Source organism: Daphnia pulicaria, chromosome 6, assembly GCF_021234035.1.
Source record: "Daphnia pulicaria isolate SC F1-1A chromosome 6, SC_F0-13Bv2, whole genome shotgun sequence".
Lineage (NCBI taxonomy): Eukaryota > Metazoa > Arthropoda > Branchiopoda > Diplostraca > Daphniidae > Daphnia > Daphnia pulicaria.
In genome coordinates this window covers 6,610,385-6,623,507 of record NC_060918.1, presented here as the reverse complement: position 1 = coordinate 6,623,507, position 13,123 = coordinate 6,610,385, and the positions used below count along the sequence as shown (strand labels likewise).

The window sequence follows — 13,123 nt, the reverse complement described above, 5'->3', positions numbered from 1 at the left end:
GGAACGCAATTCGCTTTGATGTGACTCGTACGAGTGCAAAGAAGAAACAAGTCTTGTGGAAAAGAAAAAAAAAAGGTGAAAGACGCACACAAAATTGGAATAAAACCTTGCCGCCTAAACGAAAAAGAGAAATCAAAATAATCGGGAACACGCACGCAAAAGTTTTTCATTTTTGGGGGTTCCGGTAAAAATCGCGGGCCTGATTGAAATTTTTGAAATTGTGACCGAAGCGAAGGCCTCTCTCGAGATCAGACGGCCACCGCCGCAGAACAACGAAATACCTTGGGATTGAGATCGGATCCTTGCTGCATCAAAGTGCCAATGGTAAACCAGAAACTGTTGGCCAGCGAGAAATCGTTGCTGCTGGCCAGCACCGGCTGATCGCTGCTAAACAAGGCATCGTGATTGAGTTGGTGCTGCTGCTGGTGGTGGTGGTGGTTCTGCTGCTGCTGCTGCTGTTGCATGATCTGGTTGATGCCGCCGCTAATGCTGCCCGACAGGTAGTGGTGGCAGTGGTGACACCGGCTGCCCAACCCGCTGCCGTTCACATTGTCGTGCCACTCGTAAGGCGTGAAGCGGGCCACCACCCACATGGAGAGCGAGACGAGGACGTAGGCCAGCAGCAAGAAGAGCCAAATCTCCACGGCCAGCGGATTCATAAAAGAGAAGAGCCGCGTCGGCGTCGGCGTCGGAACCTGGTCACAACTCGTTTTTTTGTTTTGGCTGTTTTTTTTTTTTTCATATTTCGAAATTCCCGCGCCTTTTCTCAAAACTTTCACATGCAAAACCTATACTTAACAAAACAGCTAAAATACTATCTTAGATCATACGGATATAAATATAAAAGCGCTTGCTGTGAACGCTCTAAAGCGGAAAATTGACGGGGGACGCCAGCCGTTTTTAACGAAAAAATCTTGGGGGCAGCTTTTGAAACGTTCCGTAAATTTTTGAAATTATTTTTTGTCCGTTTTTTTTTGGCGTAGAAGCAATGGCATTTGATTTGTTTTTGTGTTGGGTTTGCGTGTGTATGGGTGCTGACATGTTTTTGAGCGGGTTGGTGAGAGCTTGTGGAGGATGTACGGGTAGAAATATTTGAGGTTCAAGCGGTCAAAAAAGAAATAAAAAATGTTTTTCGGTGGAATTTCGGGTGGGGTGTAGTTAGAGACCTTTGGATTGAGTCCCGATCCTTGACGGAGAAAGGTTCCGGTAATGAACCAGAAACTGTTGGAGATGGAGAACTGATTCTCGACCACGTCGCTGTCGCCGTTGCACGGATGCGGGTTGTTCCACTCGTAAGGGGAGAAGCGGGCCATGACAAAGAGAGTGAAACTGACCAGGATGTAGGCGGCCATGACGTAGAGCCAAATCTCCACCGCCAGTGGATTCATAAAGGAAAAGAGTCGAGTCGGCTGACTGGTCGGGATCTACTCACGGCACAACCCACATTCATCATGTCAGAAATTGGTTTTTGGGTTTTTTGTTTTGAATTTTGAGTCGGAATTTGAGTTAGTTTCGAAAAAGAATTCGATTTCTTATTTCTTTTAGTATCAAAATAGGCATACACCGACACGACATAAATATAGCAACATGTTTATCTCGTGTTATTTTTATGTAGGTATAATTCAGGTGGCCAAACAGAAGACCTGTAATCACTCAGTCGGAAAACTCCCGCTGCGTTTTCGTGTTATTCACGACTGCCATATAACATAACTAACATGTACAGTACATCCAACCAACTGAGAAAACTTTCACTTTCGCTCGGTTTGTTGACTTTGAATACGTCCCAAAAGAAAAAGAAAAAAAGTGCGGTCAAGGCAAACCAGTGACGAATATTTTTTTTCTTTTTTTTCAAATCCAGTCTTAATAAAGAGCTTCTACTATGCCGGTTCTACCAGTAAATCTTGACTTTGAAGGCCGTTGTTAATAGTGACAGCCCAAAAAATTTTAAAAAATAAAATTTTCGACGTGTCATTCGAGAAAACATATGACATCATCGAGCGACAGGTTTCTCCTTTCCCTGTCATTCAATTGATCCAACTCTTAACCATTTTACAATTTTTTTTTTAATTGTTATGGATTGCTAGACGATGTCGAACATTTGTTCAATTCAATTCAAATAAAAAATAAATAAAAAAGAATGAATGTCCGCTATTAAACGGAGATTTTAGGGCAAAAATACGAGCGGCACTTTGAAAAGTTGTAAAAAATAGAAATAGCTAAATATTTGTGCTGTCAGAAATAGAAACGAATTTTTATCGGATTGCGCGTCAATAAAATAAGAAAAAAAAAAAGGAACGGGGAATCACCAACCTTAAACAAGATGCTTATGCCAAGGTTCATAAAAGGCTTGGTAAAATCAATGACCATCTCCCGAGCGTAGTTGATCGTCATCGATCCGACGGCCAGATCGGCTTTCTGCAATTCCAATAAATCGTCCGTTTTGAGCGTTTTGGTTTTTTACGATTTTCAAATTCATGCAGAAGTGCGCGGAATTATTCAAAAAGAAAAAGAAAACGACCACCCGACGATCGAATCTTACCTTTTCGAGAATCTGACGGACGACGCCGTTCCATTCGCCAGTTTCGGGATCGAGAGCCCCGTACTTTTTGTCGGGCACCATTTCAATGACGTAATTGAAACCAACCATTCCTGAAATCAAATTTAAAAAAAAATCAAATCAAATCAAATCAAAATTCCCGAATTTTGTTGCGCGGATACACGACCGACTTCAATTCATTTGATCGCCGGTCATAAAATAATTGAACGGCGAAACGGACGGCCCCATCTCACACACAAAATAAATAATAATGGGCTAGATCTAAAAGAAAAACCCTCAAATCATACCGGCAATGGCTTTAAGTAGGTCGATGCAGAATCCCTCGTAGCGGTCGTTCCCGGTCAGATTACGTTCGGATCGAAGCATCACGTACGGCATTTCCTGAAGTAACGGGCCGCGCATCAATCCCAAAGCCAAGCGCGTACAAATCGAATGGCACCCAAAAAAAAAAAGGCATTAGATAACGTCTCGGTCTTTCTTCTTTTATTTATTTATTTGTATTTATTTCCCCCCTTTTCTCTCTGCTCCTCCTCCCCCCAGAGACAGCCGCGAAACATTTATATATAAATCGCATTTTCTGATGATGGTTTTACACTCCATCGGAGCCGCGGGAACCATTACAGTAGCACAAAAGACTTGAATCTCCAATCGGAGAGAACTTTGGAAACTTTTGTAAAGTCGAAATCGAACGTCGAAAGAATTTAATCGAGCCATCGAAACACGTTGGTTGTTTTCTCTCTCTCATACTTGATGATGTTTCGGTTCTCTTTTCTTGTTTGTATTTCATTTCATTATTTGGTTTGTTTTTGTTTCGCTTGATCGGTCTGAACCCCACGGAGATGATGTTAATCGCATCATGGCAGCAAAGAGTTGCCCGACGTTCTCTTCCATCACATATCAGTTCCAGAGAAAAAGAGAAAAGGTGCCCAGCTCTAGTCCAACAGAGTAGAGAGTAACAAAAAAAGAAGTAAAGGGGAACGCGCCAACGATATGTAATTAAGATCTCTTTTCAAGCAGGATGATTCTTCTTGTTACAGCACAGCTAGTCGTCGCACACAGTTGTGCTGAGCTCTCTTTTTCTTTTTCTTTCACGCTGTACGCGACACCGGGGGATGGAATATATCAGAAAAATGGTGGTGGTGGTGGTGCTGATCCGTTTAACCCAGTCGTGTCTCGCATAGATACAGCAGCAGCAGCGACCCAACCGGGGGGGGGGGGGGATCTTCTTCTTCTCTTCTCATTCCAATTTGCTTTCTGCTCGCTTCGTTGCATCACAACAGGCCAGCCCAGTTTTCCCTTTTTCTTCTTTTCCACCCATCAGTGGTGAGGTGAGAGTGTCACACAAGACCTGAGCCTCAGGAGAGAGGGTCACTCTCTTGTTTTGTTGTTCAACATTCATAACAAAATTTGAGGCTTTCCCTTTATTTTCTAACCGCCAGCGCAACTCGTTTTCGTCCATCATCAATCAATCAATCAGCGAAACGAATTGGACAACCGACGGTGATGAGCAAACCCAACGATTATACGCCCCTCTTATTTTGTGGTGATGAGAATAATCAGCTTGCTCCCTCCCAAATAGTTGTCTAATTATTCATTATTGACGAACGACGACGGTGGTGTTGGTTTTTTTAATTTTGTACCTCGTTGGTCATGACGATGAGCGTAATGTTGGGCGTGCTGCCTTCGTAGAATGCCACCGGATCGGTGATGTTGAGCCCAGACTGTCCGTTCCATTCGCCAACTTTGGTGAGATTCTCGCGCTTGAGCTTGAGAAGGTCCAGCGTGATATTGGAGCGACGGCCTTCCTTGAAGCGGATGGGACCCGTCAGTCCGACAAATTCCACCTAATACGTTTCGTCGAAGCGTAGAGAGGCACAACCGCGAGCGGGCCGTTGCCAAATTGGAATCAGAGAAGAGAAGCAATTAATAAAAAAGGACACAAACACACAGAAGAGAAGACTAATGCAAAGCTATTCATTCCCCGCCGAAGAATAGAATAGCCATAAATAACAAAAGAGAAAAATAACAAAACAGTATGTTTTTCTACAGAGCTGCCTGTGCAAGGGGCCGACGGGCTTTCCACGCTACCTTATCAGTAAACACGTACACAGCCCAGCAGCTGTACACACACACATACACTACGTACATCAAACGGCATAAATCAGAGTCCCAGTAGCAATCTCTGATACAAAGCAATACAATCCATCTATTTCTTCTCTATTTTCTTTTATTTTTCCTCCCTCCAAATAGTAGATTCCAGTGTACGCTAAGTGTATACAGGTTATATAACTGCCGTCTAAATAAATAGACGTGGGGGGGGGGGGGGGTGTGGATATATATTTAGTGACATATATATGACGTTTTGTTGCCGGGCGAGTTGCTGCTGAGCTGTGTGTGCTACTATTTACTATATACCACTACTATATACCGTGTTGATGTAATTGAAGAGCGACGATCCGTCATTCCACGGCTGCTCGATATCGCACGAGAGGTTGGCGAGACGCAGAGCCGTGCCCCGATCCAGGGCGGCTAATCCGTGGGCCAACGCCATGACGCTGTCGTACACCAGAGCCGGCTCGGCCTTGACAACAGCAACAACAACAACAACCGCAAACAAAACAAAACAAAAAAATAAAAAAAAATTTGAAATGAAATGAGTTGAGTAGAAATTTTGGTAATTTCCCCACCACCACCAACTTTGACACACCTGGATTATGTTGGATTTATTGAGGATACTCTGGCCGATGGGCTGGAATTTCTCCATGTCTCTCAGCAGCTGACGTGTAAAGTTGCTCTCGGCGTCGACGATGCGGAACGCCGATATGTTCACGAAATTGTATTTGAAATCCTCCAAGTCGAACGTTTCCAAATCCTTTTAGGGTTTTTAAGTCCCGACAGTCGAAAAACAACAAAAAAGAAAGTTGGCAATTGAAGTTTAAAGAGAATAACACTTCCTCGCCCACGCACACAAGTTGCGGTTTGAATTGATTAATCCTTTTGGGTTTGTTTTTAAGTCCCGACAGTCGAAAAACAACAAAAAAGAAAGTTGGCAATTGAAGTTAAAAGAGAATAACACTTCCTCGCCCACGCACACAAAAGTTGCGGTTTGAATTGATTAACAAACTGCACCGTGACTGTGTATACGTATAAGACGGAAACGTTCAATTACCGGCGAGGCGAAGAGGTAGTGATACTGATAGTCGTTCATCTGCAATTGGAGAACCTGGTTGGGGTTTGGTCGACGGTGGCGGTGAACGAGGCGTGAACGGTTGCGACAGTTGTCGACAGACCACCACCACACGTACGTAAATTATCGTCGGTGATAAACCAAAAAGAAAAGAAAAGAAAAAAGACGATGAATTGCAATGGGCTCTCATTTACATATTGATGTGTTAGTATCCATCTTTGTCTGGAGGATTATACGGCCAAGGAAACAGGAAAATCAAATTCGTCTCTTTTTTGTTTCTCTTCTCGTATATACACGAGATTTAAGGAGAGAGAGAGAGTCACTATCCGTGCCGAGATTTATTCATTTATTATGAACTATAAGTTGTCGCGTTCCCTTTTTTTGTTATTTTATTTTATTTTATTTTATTTTCGGGTCGGGAGAGGAGAAGTTGAGACTACACACAATGGAATCTACGACGTGGAAGTTGGAAAGAGACAGTAATATCCACCGCCGGGGCATTAGTGCCCTCATAAAGTCAAGAATGTGAGTGTCTCTACTCCGACGCTCCAGGATTTTTTTCTTCTTTTTCTTCTCCTCTCAAAAAAGGAAAAAGAGAAAATCTTTGCGTCCGTCATTTTTCATATTTCCCGGCTTCTCCATCCCGGTTGTTACAAAGATCACGGAAAATAAGGGCGTGAAAGGAAGACGAGGAAACCCACTCGACGATGTCACGTAACTCTAACAAAATCAAAAGACATGATCTAACTTGACTCCCACCCCCCCACAAACTCGGTCGAACGACAATTTGGCGCGGGCGTCGGATTTCCCCACCCCCCCCCAGCACTGCTGGCCGCTTCAGGATCGTCGTTAAAAAAATAAATAAAATGAAAATAAAAGAAAAGAAACTCGGCTTTTCTTCGCTCCCGCCGTCGTTTGTGCGTGTGGCATTTCGACTTGTCTGCCGTTGGGGGGGGGGGGGGGGGGGAAGGTCTGATGGAGGCTGGATGTGTTTCGGATAGAACAAGGCGTCGCGGTGTAACACATCCATTACGATCGTTGCGAACAGCTCCCCCGTCTATAGCTGGCCCTGATGCTGGCCTTTTGAAAATGCCGAAAAGGATCTGGAGTGTGAAGACGCGCCTCTAGCGACCGCCAGTGGGCGGGAGGGTGGACAAAATGTCGCCGCCAACAGATTTATGTCCGCAAGTATTTCCCGTATTTCCAAAAGGAACAAGGAACGAATATATATATACCATATCCCATCATCTTTATATGAAGAAAAAGAAGAAGAAGAAGAGGATAACTTTTGTCTTCCAGCTTCTGATTTGTGTCTTTTGATTTCGCTCTCCCTGCGGCTGTAATAGACTATACCCCCCATCTACTGAATGGATATTATTATTACGATCGACTGGAATTTCCCTCCCTTTCATCTTCCGATTTCCCCCCCTTTTCGGTTAGTTGGCCAAACTCTATCGAGCGAGACCAACCCCCGTTGGTCGACGTACGAGCAAAATCGACGAGCAAAAAATGAGAAAGAAACTTGTGCGGATTGTTTTTGTTTGCGCTAAAGTTTTCCTTCTCGATATGACTTACGGCTCTGAAGAAAATGTGGACGTGCTCCGTCCGCGTGTCGACGATAATGTTGTTGATGTCTCGTTGCTTGATCTCGCGCAGCACTTGGCGGTAAGTGTTGACCGTTCCTTGACGGATGTGCACTTCCATTTTGCTCGTCGGCGGCGATCGCACCAGATCCTGCAGCCGCAACAAACCTAAGGGAAACACACACGCAATCGACAACAAGGCCAAATTAAAACGAGTTACATGATCTTATTAAATTTTTTAAAATTCGTCTAAACTAAATATTCAAAATAAGGTCGTGAATCACCTAACCGAGATGACACTACACACACGTGAGGTTTTAAGGTTTTGCGGTTGGGTTGATGGGGCATTCATTTTTCTTTCTGTAATGTGTGAGGTACAGAAAAGAGCCGTTGAACAATTTAAAAAAAAAAAGCTCTTTCGAAAGTTGAAACCCCATTTGAACAAATAGCAGAGGCGGGAATCGTCAAACTCAAAACGGAAAATACAAAATAGTGGCGAATGTATATAAGAATATAAGCACACAGGACGGTAATAACCAGCCCATGTAACGCCGGGAGTTATTCCAAAAACATTTCCAAACGAGTGTGTGAGGGGGGGTTCGTTCGGAGAACGCCATAAAAGCCCTGGGAAAGAAAACCTTCTGGCTGATATCACGTCAGCGAAAAATAACATGTGGCAAATACTCCACACAACACAAACACACACTTGCGTAGGGTTGGTAGGGGATAGTATTTATCCGGGGGTGTGTTTATTATTATTATCATTATTATCGTTCGTTATAATGCAGCGGCAGCAGCAGTAGCAGCGACGCCCCGGCGAAAAATAATCGCATCCACATTTTTCGTTTCATTTCCCACTTCTACTCCTTTGCGAGCTCTATTTTGACGCTTGTTTATGTGACACGAAAGTGCGCAGATATATATTACAGTTACACAATAGTCAGTCGAGTCGCTTTGAGGCGATAAAAAGAAAGAAAAAAAGAGCCTCCCAGGCGCTCTATTCTACTTTGATAGCGAACTGGATCACTTATTTTGACTTTCGTCTGTTGGGTTTTTCTCCTTTCAAGTTTTGCTTGGGACTGGGAGACTTAAATCAAAGATTCGAATATAACGGCAGGCAGTGCAGCAATGTGTTGACACAGTTGGGGCCAGGAAGAAGAAGAAAGAAAGAAAAAAAAGAGTGCACAGCACACAGGGTGATATGACGATTGGATGGTGTGTTTGTGTGTGCCTTCAAGTCATATTTGAGTCCCGGGGAAAGAAGATGAAAAGGGTGGCCAGAGAAAATCTCATATATCGTATCGCTTTGGCTGTTATACATAAATCTAAATATTAAGACTGTCTATATGTGATAAGGAGTTGCGGGGGAAAAAGGAAGTCACAGCAAAAACATCTTCTTCCGTTTAGCCGGAAGCTCGCCAAAGCATGAACAAATCTAGATATAGTAGTCGTGTACAGTGTGCAGTATATAACTATAGATATATATATATTATATAAACTGAAGCTAACGGAATAGATGGATATTATATCGCCCTGCAGGACCGGATATTTCAGCGCTGCGCTCTCTACCCCGGGAATTTATTTTTATTTTTTCTTGGGTTTTTTTTACTTCTCTTCCACCAGATTTATGCGTCCGCTGTGTATTGGTGACCAGCACCACCTCTCCCTTTTATTTTATTATTTCTTTTTTCGCTAGCTTATAGCCTTTCGATAAAGTCACGAAAGAAAAAGATAGCCGGAGATGTATAAAGAAGAAGAAGAAGAAGGCTAGTAATAATGTAACACACAAAGTGTATTATACACATGAGTGTATACGGCGGGGGAGGAAAAAGAAAAATAGGACCGTGAGAGTTGAACGAGAAGATGGACTTTTGGGGTTCTCCTTTTTGGCCTAATGCCAGACGTGTGTTATTGCAGCCTATTATATCGTCGGCGAAAAAAATAAGAAAAAAGAATCTAAGATGGACGAGAGTCAGAAATGGGTCGAGTACTCCACAATATTATGTGGCAGCGTCCAGTCATGCCTGTGTACAACAAGCATTTGGCGAATTTCTCACAGAATAAAAGCGAGCGATAGAAACTCTCTCGACCATAATGACGACACACTGTTGTACACTGCAGTGCACACAGCACACACTCTATTACATATACTACACATATGCAATTCCTTTTTTGTTTTTTCAAAGGCGATATATCTGCAGTACTATAGGTTTTCCCCCGGACGAATAGAGCGCGCGTGGCCGCATATGGTCTCTCCTATATGTAGCCTACACCCAGAGCAGACGTGTGTGTGTGCCAAAGGCTCACGGCACAAATAATATGCCGGCCAGTTGTTCGTACTGTCGCAGATTGCGCGACTAGACATTTTATTATTTAAAAAAGGAAAAACTTTCTCCGACTCTGTGAAACAAATAAACAAAATTTTCCAAGTGACGCAGAGGGCGTCTTCCGTGTACACAGTCACACAGTAGTATATGTACTATACCTATCGCTTTTTTATCAAATTAAAAAGAAAAAAGAAGGAGAACCCGGAGCACAAATAGGATTTCTATAACTGAGCTCCTGGCGCTCGCGGCGTCAAGCAGCAAGGAGCTGTAGGAGGTTTTCTATAGGGTTGGGTCGCTGAGTGCGGATCGATACCATTAGACTATGGCTGAACGGAAGTCGAAGGAATTGTCTTTTTTTTTCTTTCTATCTCTTCCAGCGCAATGTTTTTGAATAAAACAGAAAATTATGTTCCCCATGAAAGCTTTGACGGTGTTCTTTCTTCTTCTTTTTTTGACACTGGGTCCTCCAGATATGTCAATATTTTGAGGGGGGAAATCATTTGGAAAATAATTGATTGTTAGTACCTCCTTCGTCTTCGTAGATGATGGCGACTTTGGTCCAGTTGAGAAAGCGCATCAGGTCCTTGTATGCGGCGTTGAGGACCTCTTGCGACGGATGCAGATTGATGGACAGCTCGTTGCGGGCGCTCGTCCGCGACTCCAGGTCCAGCCGGGTCTCCAGGTGCGGAATGTCCAGCGCGTCGCAGATGGACTGGACGTGAGGACCCAGGACCGGGTCCGATGGCCCAAAAATGGCCTGAACTCCAAAGTCAATCTGCTTACAAGCTGCAAATGAAAAAGAACAATTTAATTAAGTACTTAAAGTTAACAATTTGAACGGGAATGTCACGAAAGAAATAGAGCGGGACATGTAATACAAGGTATTCGAATGACTCCAACAACTTGGAAGTTATTAAATATTAATGTATGTGTTCTTCAAGGTTTTCACGCTGGCGGGAATACGCTTGAACAAGCTGGACGATCGTTATCATTCCCCCACGTTACGGATGGGATGAAACACATAGCCCCCAACTCGTTATTATTATACATTATTCGAGGCCGATTGAGGCCATCCACAATACTTCTCTTGTTATAAAACTTTAGACGTGTAGTATTTCTCGTTTGGAAGTAGTCGACTCGGAGAAACTTGGGAGAATTATAAAGGACACGTAGCCGAGCGGTCATCTTCAAGGCTAACCGGAGCAAAGAAATTCAAATCAAAGTTGAAGGACGTTATTTTGGTTCTCACCAGGAAAAAAAAAATCAAATAAAAAAAGAAGCCTAGAACGATTAAATGGTGAAAGTGACGGGAGATCACGGACCCGAGAGTATCTTGTCCAATTGTATCCAACGCTCGCGATGGGGTCATTACAGAAATACAAGGCCAGAAACGCAACTGGAAGCTATGAATACATCCCTAACTAGCTATAGTACTACATACGTGGCCATTGTCAAGAGTTTCAGGATCGAAAGAAGAAGAAAATAAAATCCTAGCTCCTTTTTTCTTCCCCCTTCTCTTCTGTATGATCGATGATGAGTCTAACGTCTAGCGAACATGTAGCTAAAAAAGAGAGATCGAATCTTTTCTTCTATCCTCGGGGTTTCCTGTTCATTTCCCTTTTTCGGCGGGCTCCCGATGCCGAGCCCGCGCCGACTTTGGGCTGGCATTTAAAGGGTTTCTTGATCCCTATTGACGTTTCATAATGGACCGATTTTAAAACGACATCAGGAACATCTCTCTCTCCCTTCTTACTTTTCCTTATCCCCTTTATATATATTACCCATTTCGGGTCTTATTTCTTCCTCTCCCTCCCCACACCAGCAGCACCGATCCTTTGGGCTTCGGCTGCGGGTCGGTCGCTCTTGTTATTCTCTCACCGGATCTGCTGATATTTCCGATCTTACAAATGAATCGAGTCGTTTTGGGTGTGTCCAGATTGAGTCCAACGCATTTTATGGGGTCTTAAAATAAAAAAAGAGAGAGAGAGAGAGAGAGAAAGAAAATCTTCCATACTTCTTCATCTTCATTACAACTTATACAGAGAGTTGGTGATTTATGACTTTGGGAGCTCATGTCGAATGCCAATAAAAAGAAAGTTTCAGCCGTGTGTCGTCGGTTATAGTTTAACAAATAAAGACCAATTTGATCAAAGTGCATCAAAGTTTAGGTGCATCTAGAAAAATGTGTTTGATTTGCAGCATTGCCTTGAACAAGATAATAAACGAAATAATCTTGAGTTTCAGTTTTAACCAGTTTTTAAGCTAGGTTAAAAACTAAAGAACTACCATTCCTAGTCCACAAACATATCGAAAAAACAAGTAGTTGTTAGTGTCTGAGTTGCTTAACCAACGAGAACCACTAAGTGTTTGCTCACATCATGGGTGATTTTAAACAACAAAACACTGAGATGCCTGACATGATACCTTCATCATTTTCTTCTAAGTTTTCTTTTAATTTTGCCATGGTGGCTTAAGTCTGGCCTCTAACAAGAAAGAAGTCTGAGCTTTATGACTTTGTCTGCCTCTGCCAGCTTTTTACACTCCAAAATATTTCACATTCACATTTACGAAAGTAAGAAAAAATATACTTTCCAAAATAGTAAAATGTCCATTGGGAAGTGCACAAACTATTTCCTTGCAGGTTTTAATCGTTTTATCTATAATTTCTAGTATTTTTCTCACAATGGCTCAAAAATTGAAATGCAATGTGGCGCTGAAAATTGTAGTCTGCAATCTGGAATTTCTATTTGCCAGATTGGCAGATTGTGATAATATTAACGAGTTTTTTTTAATTGAATCATGGTATTTTGGTCTTGTTAAAAAAAAAACAAGTATTCAATAAAAATGATTGGATAAAAAACGAAGTACAATAAAAATAAAACTTAATAACTCGAATCAAACCGAATGATGCGATAAAACTAGATGTTATGTAACGCTAAAGTGGGAAGGCTCTTTCCGCTTCCTTTGATTATTTCGGTGCCCCAGTGAAGGTGATTCGGTTCTCTTTCCTTAAAGGTTAGTGTGGCATGATTTCCCCTCCGCATATTTACACAATGGATTCTGTCTCCTCGACGGATTCATCACTCGGTTTTCTTCCAGTCTCGCGTTACACACACACACAATCGTGAATCGTCTCGGGGGAGAGGATTACATACGGGACGCTGCCTATCAATGTGGAACAGAAGAGATCTAAACAAAATCAATCATCTGTGTGTGGAGTATATAGTACACGTTAGGTACGCTGTCGCAAATCAATCCTCTTAAGATTTTACAATAGGCCCAACGACCAATGGGAGGCCAAGGCCGTCGCCGAGGCCGTATAAAAGTCAAACCTATTAAGTGAGGTACAAGAAGAGCCGAACATCGGCTCGATGATGGCCATATTTTATTGATTGCACGCAGTCTAGTCGCTTTCTCTTTCACTATAATAACATTCACGGATTATTTTCCCTTTGAAAATGATTATTTT

At 42.7% G+C, this 13,123-nt stretch overlaps 1 protein-coding gene across 4 annotated transcripts in view; it reads right to left on the bottom strand.

Moving 5' to 3' along the window:
• Positions 1-13,123, bottom strand: part of LOC124343540 (glutamate receptor ionotropic, kainate 2-like) — a 33,091-nt gene that overhangs the window by 5,824 nt on the left and 14,144 nt on the right. For 2 of the 4 annotated variants that reach the window (XM_046796881.1, XM_046796882.1), the window contains exons 3-12: positions 10,180-10,440; positions 7,320-7,495; positions 5,727-5,780; positions 5,265-5,429; positions 4,986-5,138; positions 4,198-4,401; positions 2,845-2,938; positions 2,540-2,649; positions 2,311-2,415; positions 282-695 (exon numbers count right to left, since the gene is read on the bottom strand). In XM_046796881.1, the coding sequence (XP_046652837.1) occupies positions 282-695; positions 2,311-2,415; positions 2,540-2,649; positions 2,845-2,938; positions 4,198-4,401; positions 4,986-5,138; positions 5,265-5,429; positions 5,727-5,780; positions 7,320-7,495; positions 10,180-10,440 (1,736 nt within the window). Of the gene's footprint in view, positions 1-281; positions 696-1,166; positions 1,425-2,310; positions 2,416-2,539; positions 2,650-2,844; positions 2,939-4,197; positions 4,402-4,985; positions 5,139-5,264; positions 5,430-5,726; positions 5,781-7,319; positions 7,496-10,179; positions 10,441-13,123 lie in introns of all 4 variants that reach the window. The other 2 variants (XM_046796884.1, XM_046796883.1) reach the window with 2 other exon arrangements.